This window comes from Eublepharis macularius, chromosome 1 (genome assembly GCF_028583425.1).
Source record: "Eublepharis macularius isolate TG4126 chromosome 1, MPM_Emac_v1.0, whole genome shotgun sequence".
In the NCBI taxonomy this organism is placed as follows: domain Eukaryota; kingdom Metazoa; phylum Chordata; class Lepidosauria; order Squamata; family Eublepharidae; genus Eublepharis; species Eublepharis macularius.
The window spans coordinates 202476552-202490828 of NC_072790.1; the positions used below are offsets into that span (position 1 = coordinate 202476552).

At 45.6% G+C, this 14277-nt stretch overlaps 1 protein-coding gene across 1 annotated transcript in view; it reads right to left on the reverse strand.

Annotated features, from left to right (window-relative positions):
* Positions 1 to 14277, reverse strand: part of TTBK1 (tau tubulin kinase 1) — a 137381-nt gene that overhangs the window by 89230 nt on the left and 33874 nt on the right. Inside the window, exons 2-3 of the mRNA XM_054994565.1 lie at positions 9431 to 9578; positions 3827 to 3900 (exon numbers count right to left, since the gene is read on the reverse strand). Coding sequence (XP_054850540.1) covers positions 3827 to 3900; positions 9431 to 9578 — 222 coding nt within the window. The remainder of the gene's footprint in view (positions 1 to 3826; positions 3901 to 9430; positions 9579 to 14277) is intronic.

Sequence of the window (14277 nt, forward strand, 5' to 3'; positions counted from 1 at the left end):
CCTTGGTCCATCAAGCTCAGTACTGTCTACTAAGACTGGCAGTGGCTCTTAAAGGTCTCTAAAGAGACCCTTTGCGTCACTTACCATTTGATCCTTTTACCTGAAGATGCTGAGGACTGGGCCCAGGAGGACCATCTCTGTGTCAAGCAAATGCTCTACCACTGAGGCATGACTACAGTTGCCAAGCAGTGCCTGGCAACAGGTGGGAGGATTGTGGGTGGGGATATGAGGGGCTGTGACATTGGCTGTCACTTCTGATAAAAACCTAAACGTGACATAGGGTAGCTCCTGAAATCTGAGAGCTACCATATGTCACTTCCAGGTTTTTACTGGAAGTAACGTAATGCTAGATACAACACTGCTGCAGCCACTTGAAGCAGTGGCAGGCAATGGGAACTGGGGGTGGGGCATTTCCTGCCCCCATTAGGGGCTTCAGAACAAACAGACAGCTGCAGAACAGCCCTAGCCATGGACCCTCTCCAAACTTCTCAACTCAACTTCGGTTTGCTAGCCTAAGTTCTCATCCCCCTTCTGGGCACCTGTTATTTAGTAACTCCCTACTAAAGATTATATGGTCTCTGGTTTCATGACGTTTTGACTATTTGGAGGCTTACAACTGGATCCACCCTCCTCCTTTCATCATCAGATCAGTAAGTCAGGCAGTCAGTTGGCTCCCCACTCAGCATAGTACAATGAATTGATTGAATATCAAACTTCAGTGCAGCAGACACCAATGAAAACCCTTTTACTGACAAGAAAAATTACTGTTGCCTTGGTTGTGCAGGTCTACCAAGAGTTAGAAAGGCAATTCAATTTTCTAAATTGCCATAACAGAAAACATTAGTAGAACACACTATCGATATTCCCAGAACACAAACTTAAGCAATTAAGAGTATCAATGTTCCATATTCACATTCATCCAGGAGCCTCGTTGGCTATGTAGTCATGTGCTTTAAAATGAACAGTTCAATTTACAGAAATAAACTACATTATCTGCTTGAGAACTTAGTTCCTGCTTTACTTCAATAACTCTTACGATTCCTGTAAATAGACTGGGGAAATCAACATTTCCTTCTTTCTTTTTTCCGTTTACTAGCTTTGGGAGCTTATAAATCTTTTTATATAAATCTGTCCAGCTGCATCAGACAGCAGGCTCTGTTAGAGCTATCAGGAAACATCACAGAGAGTATTTGCAAATTTATGGAGAATAGGATGGGGAGTAAATATAGTCCACACATTTCCAGAGCTGTACTCAGCCTCCATCACTGAAATCAGTAGAAATTAGATGTCATACATTTCTCTAGTGTCAGACTTCCCCTGCATTAGGTTGGAGTCTAGGGCTATAGCATCCTCCAGCGTCCCTTTTTTGGCCAAGCCATGGATGAGCCTCACACTACAGAGAGGAGGATTTGGGAGGTTCTCCTTGCTCTCTCTCCTTCTCAAGCCACCTGCCTCTCCCAGTACCTTATGGAAGTGGTCTGGATCTTCCTCCCCAGGTCTTCCTGGCATCATTTATTTATTAAAGGGTGTTCTGGGGATGGGACATCCGAGCTCTCCCACTCTTTCTTGCCTAGTGACCAAGCCCTAGAGATTGTCAGGAGGACTCAGGGCCAATAGAGCTTCGAACTGGCCTCATCCCTCTCTGCCCTCTCTTCCTGGTTTCCCTTAAAGCTCTTCGTCAGCCCATGTAGGCCTAAGGAGGCTGGTGCCACTGCTCCCCGCCCCCTCCAACCTCCTGATGGCATATCTTGAACCTGAACTCCTGTGGTGGGCCTGCCTGTTACCACAGAGAGCCAGACCGTGCTTCTCCTCTTCTTCTGCCATTGCCTCCTCCTTGGGGATCTGTGGAACCTACCAACTCTCTTGCAAGCTCAGCTGCAGTTCCTTCCCTCTTGGCTTCTGCTGTTGGTTCTCCCAGTAGCTCACTTGTTGGGGTTGTTTCAGCAACTGCCCCAGCCTGACTCATCTCCCCATGGCGTATCTAGCATGAACATCTCAGCAGCAACTCTGCCTCCTGTGGCTGCTCCATCGTGGCCCAGCCCATCTCCCCGTGGCCTGCCTAGCACAGGTGCCCCAGCAGCTACTCCTTCTCTGGCTCTGATCCTGGAGCTGAGTCTGGGGGTAGGGATGTCAATCCTAAACATCCAGATTTTCTGCAAAGATGTTCACTTCTCCAAAACTGAACAGACTACTGAGACTGATTTTGTCACCTCCACCACAATTCAGGCAGCTGCACAAAATGGCACCTCATCCTACAATCATTCCTGGCAGTCATGTGGATTGGCATGTGACTCTCACGGTATGAAGCACAGATGCCCTCTCCCAGACAGTATCTGCTCTGTAGACCGAGGCAGTTACCTCAGGTGGAATATTCTGGGCACTCTTAAAGAGCTGCATATTTTCAGCTATTTAATATTACTACTTTTACTAGGGGTGAGGAATATACACATTGGATTTTCTGTGTCAGAATGTCTTCGCCAGCCCCTGCCATAGTGCACTTAGAGTGTTGCATTCAGTTCTAAGTGGTTCATTTTCATTCAGAAGGGATTCAAAGAAGAGTCATGGATGGTCACATTAAAATAAGGAAGATATATGAGAAAACGCCTCACTACTATGTTGTATCGGATTCCTACTAATGTTATGCCTTTGTGAACTTGTACCTATTTACACTATGGCATTGTTTATGGAAATGTTCCTGATATTGACTGTACTAATCTCACACTGTGTAATCTGCCTTGAGTCTCAGTGAGAAAGGTAGACTATAAATAAATAAATAAATAAATTTAGAATTGAGAAAGAAAATAAGATATCACCATTCAGGTTGAAAATCAAGTCTGTTCTGCCCAGGAGTTCTTATTACAGAAAACAAGTAGAGCAGTGGTACTCTCTCTCTCTCTCTCTCTCTCTCTCTCTCTCTCACACACACACACACACACACACACACACACACATATCCCTGGAACGAGCCCAACTGCTCAGGGAGGCTCACAGCTTACTCATACTCCAGTCCCTCCAGCATCAGTTGTTTTAAGGTGGGAACCATGTGTCAACCACAACTCTTACTGGACAATTACCTTGCCCACTGTTCTGGAGCATGGGAAGTGTACCACACTGGGGAAGAACTACATGCGACTCTGGAGCCACAGAGTGAATATCACTGAATTAAAGCTTTTTGTCATATTAAGAAAAGGCCTGATGCTTATCCCATCATTATCAAGACACTGCACTACAGACAATCTAAATCCAATCTCTGTTCCACTATTATTTACTAGCACTGCAATCCAAAAAAAGATTCAGGGTGCAAAGTCAAAATTCCAAAGCAAACAAGCACTTTTATATAGCCAGCTTTTAGATAACACTAATGTTGGGTTTCAATGTTGGGTTTCAGTTAATTGCCACAAATTATCCCTCCAAATGAAACATAAAAACCTTTCTCCTTTCCACAAGGCTTCGTTACTTAGGAAAACCATGAATGCGGTTCTGCCCCTTTTTCCTAACTGGAAAAACAGAACACCACTATTTTGGCAAGCCTTGGTGGACTGTCGGTATTTTTGTACAGTCTCTTATGGAGAACCTCACAGGTTCTAAACATCTCTCGCCTACATGAAGTAAAAGACCAACACCTCCCCACAAGTCCTCTCTGTGGGTTTGTGTGGTTCATCTCTTCTGCCTGGCATAAAATAAGAGCCCCCTCATCCCTATAAATTATTTCCCCAGAACTCATATCCACAAATATGATCACTAGGAATTGATTCCTGGTCATCAATGGCAACTTAGAAGATGCTTTTCTGGAACCCTGGATGGAAAAAAATGCAAAAGGACTTACCTGAAGCTGCATAACAACATAGTTAAACTTCTCATTCCTTCCACAGCCAATAAATCTGCAAACATGATCTTTCCCTGCAAGAAGTAAAGACAAGTACTGTGATATATTAGCAATTAAAGCCTAATTAGCTTATTGCCTTCACGATAATTTTCAAACTGTGTTCCAGAGAACTCTGGAGTCCCTCGATGAAATGATTAGTACTGACAGACACACTTATCTGAAAGCTTGTCGGTGTATTACTGAGCTTCTCCTTCATCAAGCATTTGCACTAGGATGCTGGGTGTATCCCAGAGCAAGGCTCAGTTAATGTGAGGTGACAACAAGGCTGAGAAAATCTGGCCAGTATCTCTTACGAACTGAGCATGCTTCCTAGATCATGTCCCAGAATCCTCTGCAATAGGCATATTTCCTTCAGTAGCAAAGATGATGTAGAGAAGGCTTGCAGGAGGTAGAAAAATTGAAAGCTATCTCATTAGGACACTGAAGCATTACAGCCAACACAGACTCAACATGGAAAGTTAGATCTCACTCACTTTACAGTGGAAGTTTAAGAACTGTACCTCATTCACTCCAAATGTATTGCCACAAGAAACTGTACGTTATAATGTATTTACACATAGGTTGGGGTCTACATACCTCACAGACCACATTATAACCAATCCCATCACAATCTCATGTCAGTTGAGAGAGCTCTCTGAGACATACCATAAGTGTGCAGGGAAACACAGAATTCTGGAACTCCTCCTCTTGGGAGGAGTTGTCCTTCAATTCCAAATTCTGTTCCTACTGAGATCTGCCAAAGTCTGAGACTTTTTTACAGGTAATATTCAATCATTTTATCAGGATGAGAATTTATTTGCCCAAGATAAGCAGATGTCACAGGTACCAGGAGATGACAAAAGAGGAGCTAGATTCCTCTTGGAACTTCCCCCTCTCTGCTTAACATCAATTCCTTAACATGTAAACCATTTAAACTTGATTCTGCTATTGCTACACAGAATTCACTTGCAGTGAATTCACAAAAGGAAAGGCAAAAAGCACAGGGTACTTCAATGGAGGAATAACTGGCTTACATTAATGAAGACCAGGTCCAATGAAACTGAGGCTGCAATTCAAAGTAGGCTTACTTGGGAGCAAGTCCCATCAAATACAGTGGAACTTATATCAGAAGATACATGCATAGGAACCAGCTCCGTGAAGTATCCTGAGATTCTCATCTGACATATTTCTCACCTAACTCCTTGCAAGCTTTCACAGATTACCTTTCCTCCATTCACTAGAATCAAGTGCTTCATAATGGAAAACTGCTTTCTCACAGATGATCACACAGGGTTTATAAAGCTAATGTCCTTAAAAATAAACAATTCGCGAATAAAGGGGACTTCTCCTCTTAGAATGAATTATAAGTGTTTTATGTCTAAAATTTTCTAGGAACAGATACAGCACTTTTAACTTTCTAGAGATGTCAGAAGGCTAATATAAACAAACAACTTTGGAAAATTAATTCCAGATTTATATCATTTATATAAACCATTACTCTGAAAGGGCAGATGAGGCACTATGTTCCAAATCATCAGTTGAAAATTATTTAAAGTTCTACTTCGTATGATACATGGTTAATTTATACAATTCATTGCGCCAAGAAGAAAATAATGAACAATGCCTTTGAAAGCTGTGAAAAAAAGATTATCCAAATTCATAAAGAACACATCATTTAATGGCTATTAATCATAAAAAGTTAATGGAACCTCCACAATCAGAAGTAGGATATGCCTGAGCACCAGATGCCAGTAACGAAGGACTGTGCTGCACTTTGGAGCACCGTAAAGACAGGCTGCTGATAGTACCGAACTTTGGACCGAACAGACTGTGGTCTGCTCCAGCAGAATAACTTATGGTTTTATAATAATTGGGGACCACTGAACCACTGAAGTTTGAAGCACCCTTCCTATCTGGACTGCAATGACTGGAAGTGTTTAAACTTTTATGTGCTTTTATGCGTCTGGGTTTTATCGGCTGATTTTTAATGGTTGTTAATTTTAATGATGTTATCTTTTATTTTGTGAGCCACTTCAAGCGGGTTTCTGGAGAAGCAGCATATAAATGTTTTAAAGGAATAAATAAAACATTGATCCCAATCCACAAAATAAATGAAATCTGAACCACCCTTCAGAAAGGTTTGTTCTTGGTTTGATAACTACCTCCTTCACACCCAGCTGAGCCTGATCTCCTCAGATCTCAGATGCTAAGCAGGGTCAGCCTTGGTTAGTAATTGGTTAGTAATGAAGACCAGGGTTGCAGAGGCAGGCAATGGCAAACTACCTCTGTTTGGCTCTTGCCATGAAAACCCCACTAGAGATCGCTATAAGTCAGCTATGACTTGAGGGCATTCTCTACCACCAAAGGTGGAAAATGCCTTTACATGTGGGAAGCAGTAGGCGAGCCTGCTTTTATAAGACAAAACAGGTAAATTTACCTTTTTAAAAAAAACCTGAACCAATCTCTGCTAACATAAGCATATGCCAGCTTTTAGAATTCTGTAACAGGAATCACCACAGAAGTTAGTCCAACAAAAACCCCTTGTCTGTATATCTTATTCTCTTGGACCAACTTGGCAATAACGTTCTATAACAAACTTTAAATCTTGGTCAGACACATGTTAGTCCTTACCTACTGGGAGACATCACCAGGTATTTCACACTAGCCTTTTCTACTGATGTTTGGTATGACTGACTAATGAGAGAAAACAGACAACTTCAACAATATTTGCCAATGTGCCTATTTATGAAATCAAGCATAAGAGTGCTAGTGATAATGTAGGGATGCAATATGTCCTAAGAACTTGGAGCAGGCCGCAAACAACATTTGAGGGACAGCTCTCCTAAACTTTTTTTTAACCAGCTCCCTTTGATTTTACATAGATCCAGAGGAGTTAGCCGTGTTAGTCTGTAGTAGCAAAATCAAAAAGAGTCCAGTAGCACCTTTAAGACTAACCAATTTTATTGTAGCATAAGCTTTCGAGAATCACAGTTCTCTTCGTCAGATGCATGGAGGGCAAAAAGAGAAACTTTTTGCCCTCCATGCATCTGACGAAGAGAACTGTGATTCTCGAAAGCTTATGCTACAATAAAATTGGTTAGTCTTAAAGGTGCTACTGGACTCTTTTTGATTTTGATTTTACAAACTCTCTAGAAACTAACATTTAGGCTTTTTATATCCCATTCCTGCTTTTATTTAGTTGCTTCCGGCACTAACTTCATCATTTGTATTCCAGAACCAAGAAAAATATATATCTTATCTTTAAAAGCAGCCAATCTCAGAGCAGATGATAATTGTATTTAGTTCATATTGTTTTCTTACTCAAGACTAGAGGTGAGCACGATCCAAAAAAAAAAAATACCGATCAAGCCGTTCGTGGATCCAGGCCGCCGCCGAACCCAGGTCACCGATTCTAACCGGTCAAGTCCCGTTTCCGATCCGGAATCGGGAATCGGGGAGGCCAAAGCGGGAGGGCGCCCCGCTGTTTTCAGTGATATAGGAACGGTGGTTGGTGGCAGCAGCCGCCAGGCCCGGTGGGCACGGGGAGGGAGGGGACGTTCACACACACACACACACAAAGAGCGGGGGGGGTTTAACCCGGCAATGAGCCGCCTCTCCTCAGGGAGGGGACATTCACACCAGGGCCGGATCTACGGTTGCCAGTGCCCAGGGCAACCGTAGTCAGGCTCTTGTGCGCGCGCGCTCCTGGGTCGCCCCCCCCTCCCACGCAGCAAGCCGGCTGTGCCGGTGCGTTGCGGAGCTGGCGGCAGCGTGAGTGGCTTGGAGGCTGCCTGCAGCGTTCACCTGCCCCGCAAGACAAGGGGCGGCCGGCTTGCCCGCGCGCCCCTTGTCCAGGGGAAAGGCGAATGGCGCAGGCGGCCTCCCAGCCTCCCACGCTGCCTTTTGCCTTTCCCCAGGACAAGGGGCGCACGGGCAAGCCAGCTGCCCCTTGTCCTGGGGAAAGGCAAAAGGCAGCGCGGGTGGCTGGGAGGCCGCCCGCACCGTTCGTCTTTCCCCAGGACAAGGGGCGCACAGGCAAGCCGGCCACCCCTTGTCCTGGGGAAAGGCAAAAGGCAGCGCATGAGGCTGGGAGGCCGCCTGCGCCGTTCGCCTTTGCCCAGGACAAGGGGCATGCGGGGAAGCCGGCCGCCCCTTGTCTTGCGGGGCAGGTGAACGGCGCGGGCAGCCTCTGAGCCACTCATGCTGCCGCCAGCTCCGCAGCGCACCGGAACAGCCGGCTTGCTACGTGGGCAGGGGGGGGATACAGGAGCGCGCGCACGCAAGAGCCTGACTACAGTTGCCCTGGGTGCTGGCAACTGTAGATCCCACCCTGGTCCTGGGGAAAGACGAACGGTGCGGGCGGCCTCCCAGCCACCTGCGCTGCCTTTTGCCTTTCCCCAGGATAAGGGGTGGCTGGCTTGCCCGCGCGCCCCTTATCCTGGGGAAAGATGAATGGCGCGGGCGGCCTCCAAGCCACCTGCGCTGCCTTTTGCAGAGAGTGACAGATAGAAAAACACCCATTCCTCCTACAAAGGCCCGTTTTTTTAAAAAGCAAAAAACCTTTGTGCCCATGGTTTCAGAACACCCCCTTCCCCCTCCCTCCCCTGGGTTGCTGCTCCATGGTTGGAAGGAAGCCTGCTAATCAAGGAAAGCTGGGCTTCCATTTGGTTTTCCAGAGTGACAGAAGGAGGGTGCAAACAGCTCAGGCATTCCCCTGGCTCCGTTGCTAGGGGAATAGATTATTGGCGCCTGAGTGTCTGGCTCTCCAATTAGATCACGATGGCCCCCCTGATCAAGCCGCCCCCCCCCCCGAACGCTGGATCGGTTGCCGTGGACGGAACCAATTAGCTGAGTCCCGATGGCGCAAACGCCATTATAAGGGGGGGGGGTTCACATCGTGATTCCGATCGTGCCCATCTCTACTCCTAAGAAAAAGGACTCTTGTCTTGAGTAGAGATGGGCACGATCGGAATCACGATGTGAACCCCCCCCCCCTTATAATGGCGTTTGCGCCATCGGGAAGCCTGATAAATAAATAAACTCAGTGCTGCAAGAGGGCAGGATTTTGTGCTGTAGGATCTTAGCACCAGTGCAAAGAGACATCTTCCTCCAGCGAACTTCCAAAGAGCACAGTTGTTAATAATTTGACTGATTTTTAAAATGTATATATTTTCTTTAAGCAATATGTCCTTATCAATGCAGCCTTAAATTCTTGTGCTACTACAATCCAAACTTTAATTCCACAGAGTGTAAAACAACATTAAGAACTCTCTCCAGAGAGCACTGTGAAGTGCAGTTCTGGGGGCAAGACTGAAAGCTCTAACTCTCAGCACTCCCAGTAAGCTACAGTTTACTTCTTTAGGGGAAGCCATGGCTGTCAGCAGTATAAAACCAATATAAGGTTGATGTGTAGACATGCCTTCGGAGACACAGAAAGACACAGAGTGTAGTAATATTTTGTACTTAGCCTTTTTTTGTCAAAAGCATTATCACAAAATGGAATACAGAAGGTAAACAGGATGAAAGAACACAAGCTTTACTCTCCAGAGCAAGTTGACTTCTTACCTTGTAGCTTTTTTAGGACAGCTACCTCCATCTTGAGGACCTGCTTTGGCTGCTGGGCTGACTCTACTTTCAAGGCCACATTCTCACGGGTCAAGAGATCCATTGCCTCATAAATCTCTCCAAAGCCACCACCACCAATCTTCTTCAGCTAGACAGAACACAAAACATCACAATATCTTATCTGGCTGACCTAGAGCTAGATTAAACTAAATTTAGTCATAATGCTAAACATCAGTTCATACACCATTATGGCTAAAGATGTTTGAAGGATAATATCAAAAATACACTCAAATCGAACATGTTCACAAATTTAAAAGTAAATATACAAGTTCTGATTTTTCACTAGAGATCCCAGAATCACAATGTTATTTAAAATGAACGCAAGTTATTTTGGTTCAAGGCAGAATGTCACTAAGTAGCCTGGTTTTATTTAACGGTACTAAAAGAAGAATTCTGCAACTTCACCACATTTCCAGTCAGGAGACTGCTTCAACAAATCTCCAAACTGTGAATCAACATTTCCTTGCAAACCTTCCAAAAGTAAAAGTAGGTTGATTTCACCACATCGAGGCATGAAAGATTGTAGGCATCGATTCCAGGATTTGTAAATCTAAGGGGAGTGCTAAAATGTAGATGTACGAACACAATCATTATGTGGTAGACTTGAGTGGTTTATTTTCTAGTTTTTTCATTAGCTATTAGATGATTGCAATATAACATTCTATATGACTATAGATATAATGTCTGAGTTACCACAGATGTTTTTAAAGCCTTGATATACTACATAATTACAAATATGATACTGCATTGATTTTCTGCACTGAAGTGATACAGTACTCCTGGAAATGAGGTTTGGAGTGACCATAATGATCCAATATGCTATTTACATTTAATATCAAGACAGAACACACAGGTCTTGGTTTATGGCAACTAAACTAGTTAGCTTCTAAATTTGATTCTAGGAGCTGACATTGATGTGCAGATGTTGACTGCTCAAGCAGGGAAAGGGGTGAACCCAGGGTGTGGCAGGAGTTAGTTCGTTCTCTAAGCCAACCCAGTTAGGTAAGCCCCGCCAAACTGCTGGAAAGTTATCCCATCAAAAACCACAGCATAGCCCATAGTGCCCATGCAACGGAAAAGGCCCAGCATCCCCTACCCCCAGACAGATGCAGCCCTGCCAAAGAGCCCAACAGAACAGAGGATGTCAACTACAACTACAACCAATCATCCCTCCCCAGCCAAACCCCCTCCCTCACATCCAATCACAGCCTCCCCACACACTACATGGACCCAGGCAGAATGCTCCAGTAGGTAGGGCACACAGCATGGGACCGTCTCAGAGGTCTCTGCCACGCACACTTAAAGTGCACAGCTTTAGACTTCAATGACTAACACAAAGCACTAACACCCAAAGGAGAGAGCAAAATCCATGCTGTGTGGCTAACGTGTCTCATTTCAGAACCCTAACAGGCACCTCATCTCCAGAGGCTCAACTCAAAGGGGCAACCATGCACTGAAAAGTGAGCAGGGGCAGAAATCCAACTGCCCTGGCCCAGGAGTCTGCACCTGCCAGCCCCTACCCTTCTCACAAACCTTGGCACTGCCTCAACAATGCCAGCTCCCTCACTCAAGGCCAACAGTGTGTGTATACAGGGGTGGCCAGAGCAATGCTCTCCCAGCACCATGCCCCATGTCATGCAATGGTGCATACTCCTAGGGAAGTGTACCCAGAAGAAATGCCCATGATGGGTGGCAGGGACACTAGCAACCCCATACTGGGCAGTTAGCATACTTCTTTGCTAGGGTGCCCACTCCCTCCAGGCTGGGGAAAGGGCACCATTGTGGTTTGGAGGGCTTGGCAGCTGCTTCACTATGCTCTATGAATCAGGCGTCCAACCCTGGGGCTCACTGCCTTGCAAGATTGGTGTGGTGGCAGCAGCAAACAGAGCAGTTGCAGAGTATGGGATCAGGAAGTGTCATTTGGTGGGCTACAGAATTCGCCTTTGGGAGGACCTGTTAAATGGAGCCCCCTCCATAGAGTGGAACTGCATACTCTGTTGGAGCCCACAGGTGTGGCTGTGGCTGCCACAGCATCTTTGCTGTTTGCCATCACTCCACATATTTCTGTTTAGCATCTTTGTAGATGGTGATTCAACAGGGAGATCTGGGAGCATGACCAGTGCAGTCCCTGCCACTGCTCAGTCAATGGTTCCAGCACAGCCCATGGAGCATCCTGCCTCTGGTAGTCTTCTGATTAGCAAGTCCACCTCACTCAGATGCATGCTATAGGAAGAGCTCAGCCTGTCTCCCCATGGCCCCTGGGAGCAGCTTGCAAAAGCATAGGTGCAGTACTGGACAGAGAGAGTTGGCAACCCAGGTCATCAGACCTCATCACGATTTGCTATTCAATAAAATCTGGGGTGTTCTACTGCTCTATCCTTGTCTGTTTGTGAGCAGATGAAACTAGCTCTATGCCCCTTTCTCCCTCACCGCTCTCCCCCATATGCGGGTTCCCCTTAGAGCTGCCTTTTCATGTCTATTAGGGTGGGCTTGGACTCAGGGGCGGCCATGCTGCGACTGCTGCTGTTGGGTCTTTCTGGTGCCTGTCTTTTTCAGCTGCAGAATACAGCAGAGGTCCAGTGGCACCTTGAAGGCTGAACCTCCCCTCCACCCCCTTCCCACACACACTCTGCTGGCTGCTGTGTTCAGCTTACACAATGGATGAGTGAGTGGTCTGAAAAGGTGTGTAGATGCTTGAGCTTGGGGGGAGGGGCAGGAGTCTCTTGATCACTCCCCTCCCCAGTGCTGCTGGTATCTGATAAGCCATGCAGTTTGGCAGTGTGGTGCAGGGGATGTAAAGGTGCAGCATAGAGGAGTTGTGGAGCGGAGTCCCTGCCAAAATGATGGCTCTCCAGGGTGGTCCACTGGTTGGGCTTTCCTATTCCCCTTCTTGTGCTTTGCAGGGGCAAGATGTCAGCTTTGGGGCTCTTGTCTGCCTTTCAGCTCTTCTCATGTGGGGACTGAACCAGGAACCATGGCTTTGTTATCCCGGTGCCCATCCACTGAGCCATGCCTGTCTATGCAATAGTCTCTTCCTGGCCCCATTTGGCTGGTGGTGATGTCAGGGCTGCTGTGGTGTACCCGATGACTGCTAGCATGCCTCCTTTGAACATGCCCTCTTGGCCTGGTGGTTAGGATGCTGGTTTTGGGTGTGGGGGGTGTGGGTTTGCACCTGGCCTGTGCCTTTTCTTGTCTTTCTATTTTTACTTGCTTATGGGAAGGAGGTGTGAGGCTCAGAGCAGGAACCACTGCATGTGAGCATCACTTCTAATGCCAGTCACATCATTGCAAGGGAAAGGGTGGGTTTTCTGTCCACTGCAGGGGCGCTCTTCCCCTACAAGCTGGGGAAGGCACTCAGACCACGTGCCCCTGTTGGGGTTATGCTGTTGCTGGGTCTTCCATTCCTGTCTGGTGGGGGGGGGAGTGGTGTTGGGGAGCAGTGGCGGAATAAATGGCTGGTGATTCACTGCACCTGAGTGTGCCACTCATAGGGGCATCATTGGCTGTTGCTGTGATTGGTAGATGTTGCCAGAATAGCTATGGACTCTGGTAGACTTGCTATGCCATCTGTGCCGTATGGAGGGGTGTGTGTTAGTATTTCCCTCTGTGTTCCCCTGAGGAAAAAAACAAGAGGCACTGTTTTTGCATCAGTGGTTAGCCACCACCACTGCAACGGCCCTCAGGATTTCAATCCCTATGTTGTAACCTTCATTTTAATGTTGTTACTGTTATAATTCTCAGAAAATGTCAGTCTTCTCCTCCTACAAGATTGTTCCTTTTATTTGCACTAACTTTTCTTCTGGCTTAGTTTCCTTTCTTTTCCTATCTCTTTTGCGTACTTCTCAGAATCCCTTTCTCCTATCTAGTACTGATCTGCCCAAAATAACATGGCTGGCATGGTAAATGCATGGCCACAATCCAGCAAACGTTAGCTGCAACTGTCCACTGGAAGCATATAGGACTTTAACTGGAGCAGGGCTGTTGCACAGAGAAGGACCAATCTCTTTATTTTACTCCCGTATTCATTTTGTTCTCCTTTTTGGAGTATAATTTTTTTCTATATCACATTATTTTGTTACTTTGTTTAAAACTTTGCTAATATAAAAGATTAAGGGGAAATTTCACAAAAGTGCTGTCTATAAGCTGAAACTAGCAGTGCTTTTTTATACACTAGTTTGAAAATGCTATATTATGTCAAAGCCTACAGAAGTGATGGATAGTACATAGAGTTGCTTTTACTACTTACAGGTCAATTGTAATTCAGGATATATTGCTGAACTCAAGTCTTTACAGTAAAGTAAAAATGATATATACTTTGTCTCCAAGGCAATCTTACATTGTTATTACAGTCCTGAAGTAAAATGCATGACCGCTTCTCCTGTTCACACAAGCTCATTTCAGCACAGACAAGCAGAGCTGATACACACTAAAAGATGTGGGGAAGGTCGCTCATGGGTGACGGCTTCAAGCATGGGTCAATCAAAACTTTGCTGTGTACCACTGAAGCTCAAGAGACAAGATTTGCATTTAGCTGTTTTGCTTATTGCAGTGACATCTCATCTAAGTTACTACACAAACTGGACTCAAAAGATAATATTAATTGAATTAGAACAAAGGGGAAATGGTCATTTATTTATTTAAAGTACTTATATCCCACCTTCTCTCCTTAGACACAGTACAACGACACGTTGCAAGAATGTAAGACATAATTATCAAAGCAAAAACAAACACACAAGGTAGAAACAAAAATTAAAAACCAATATAAATTATAATCAAGGATTAAACAC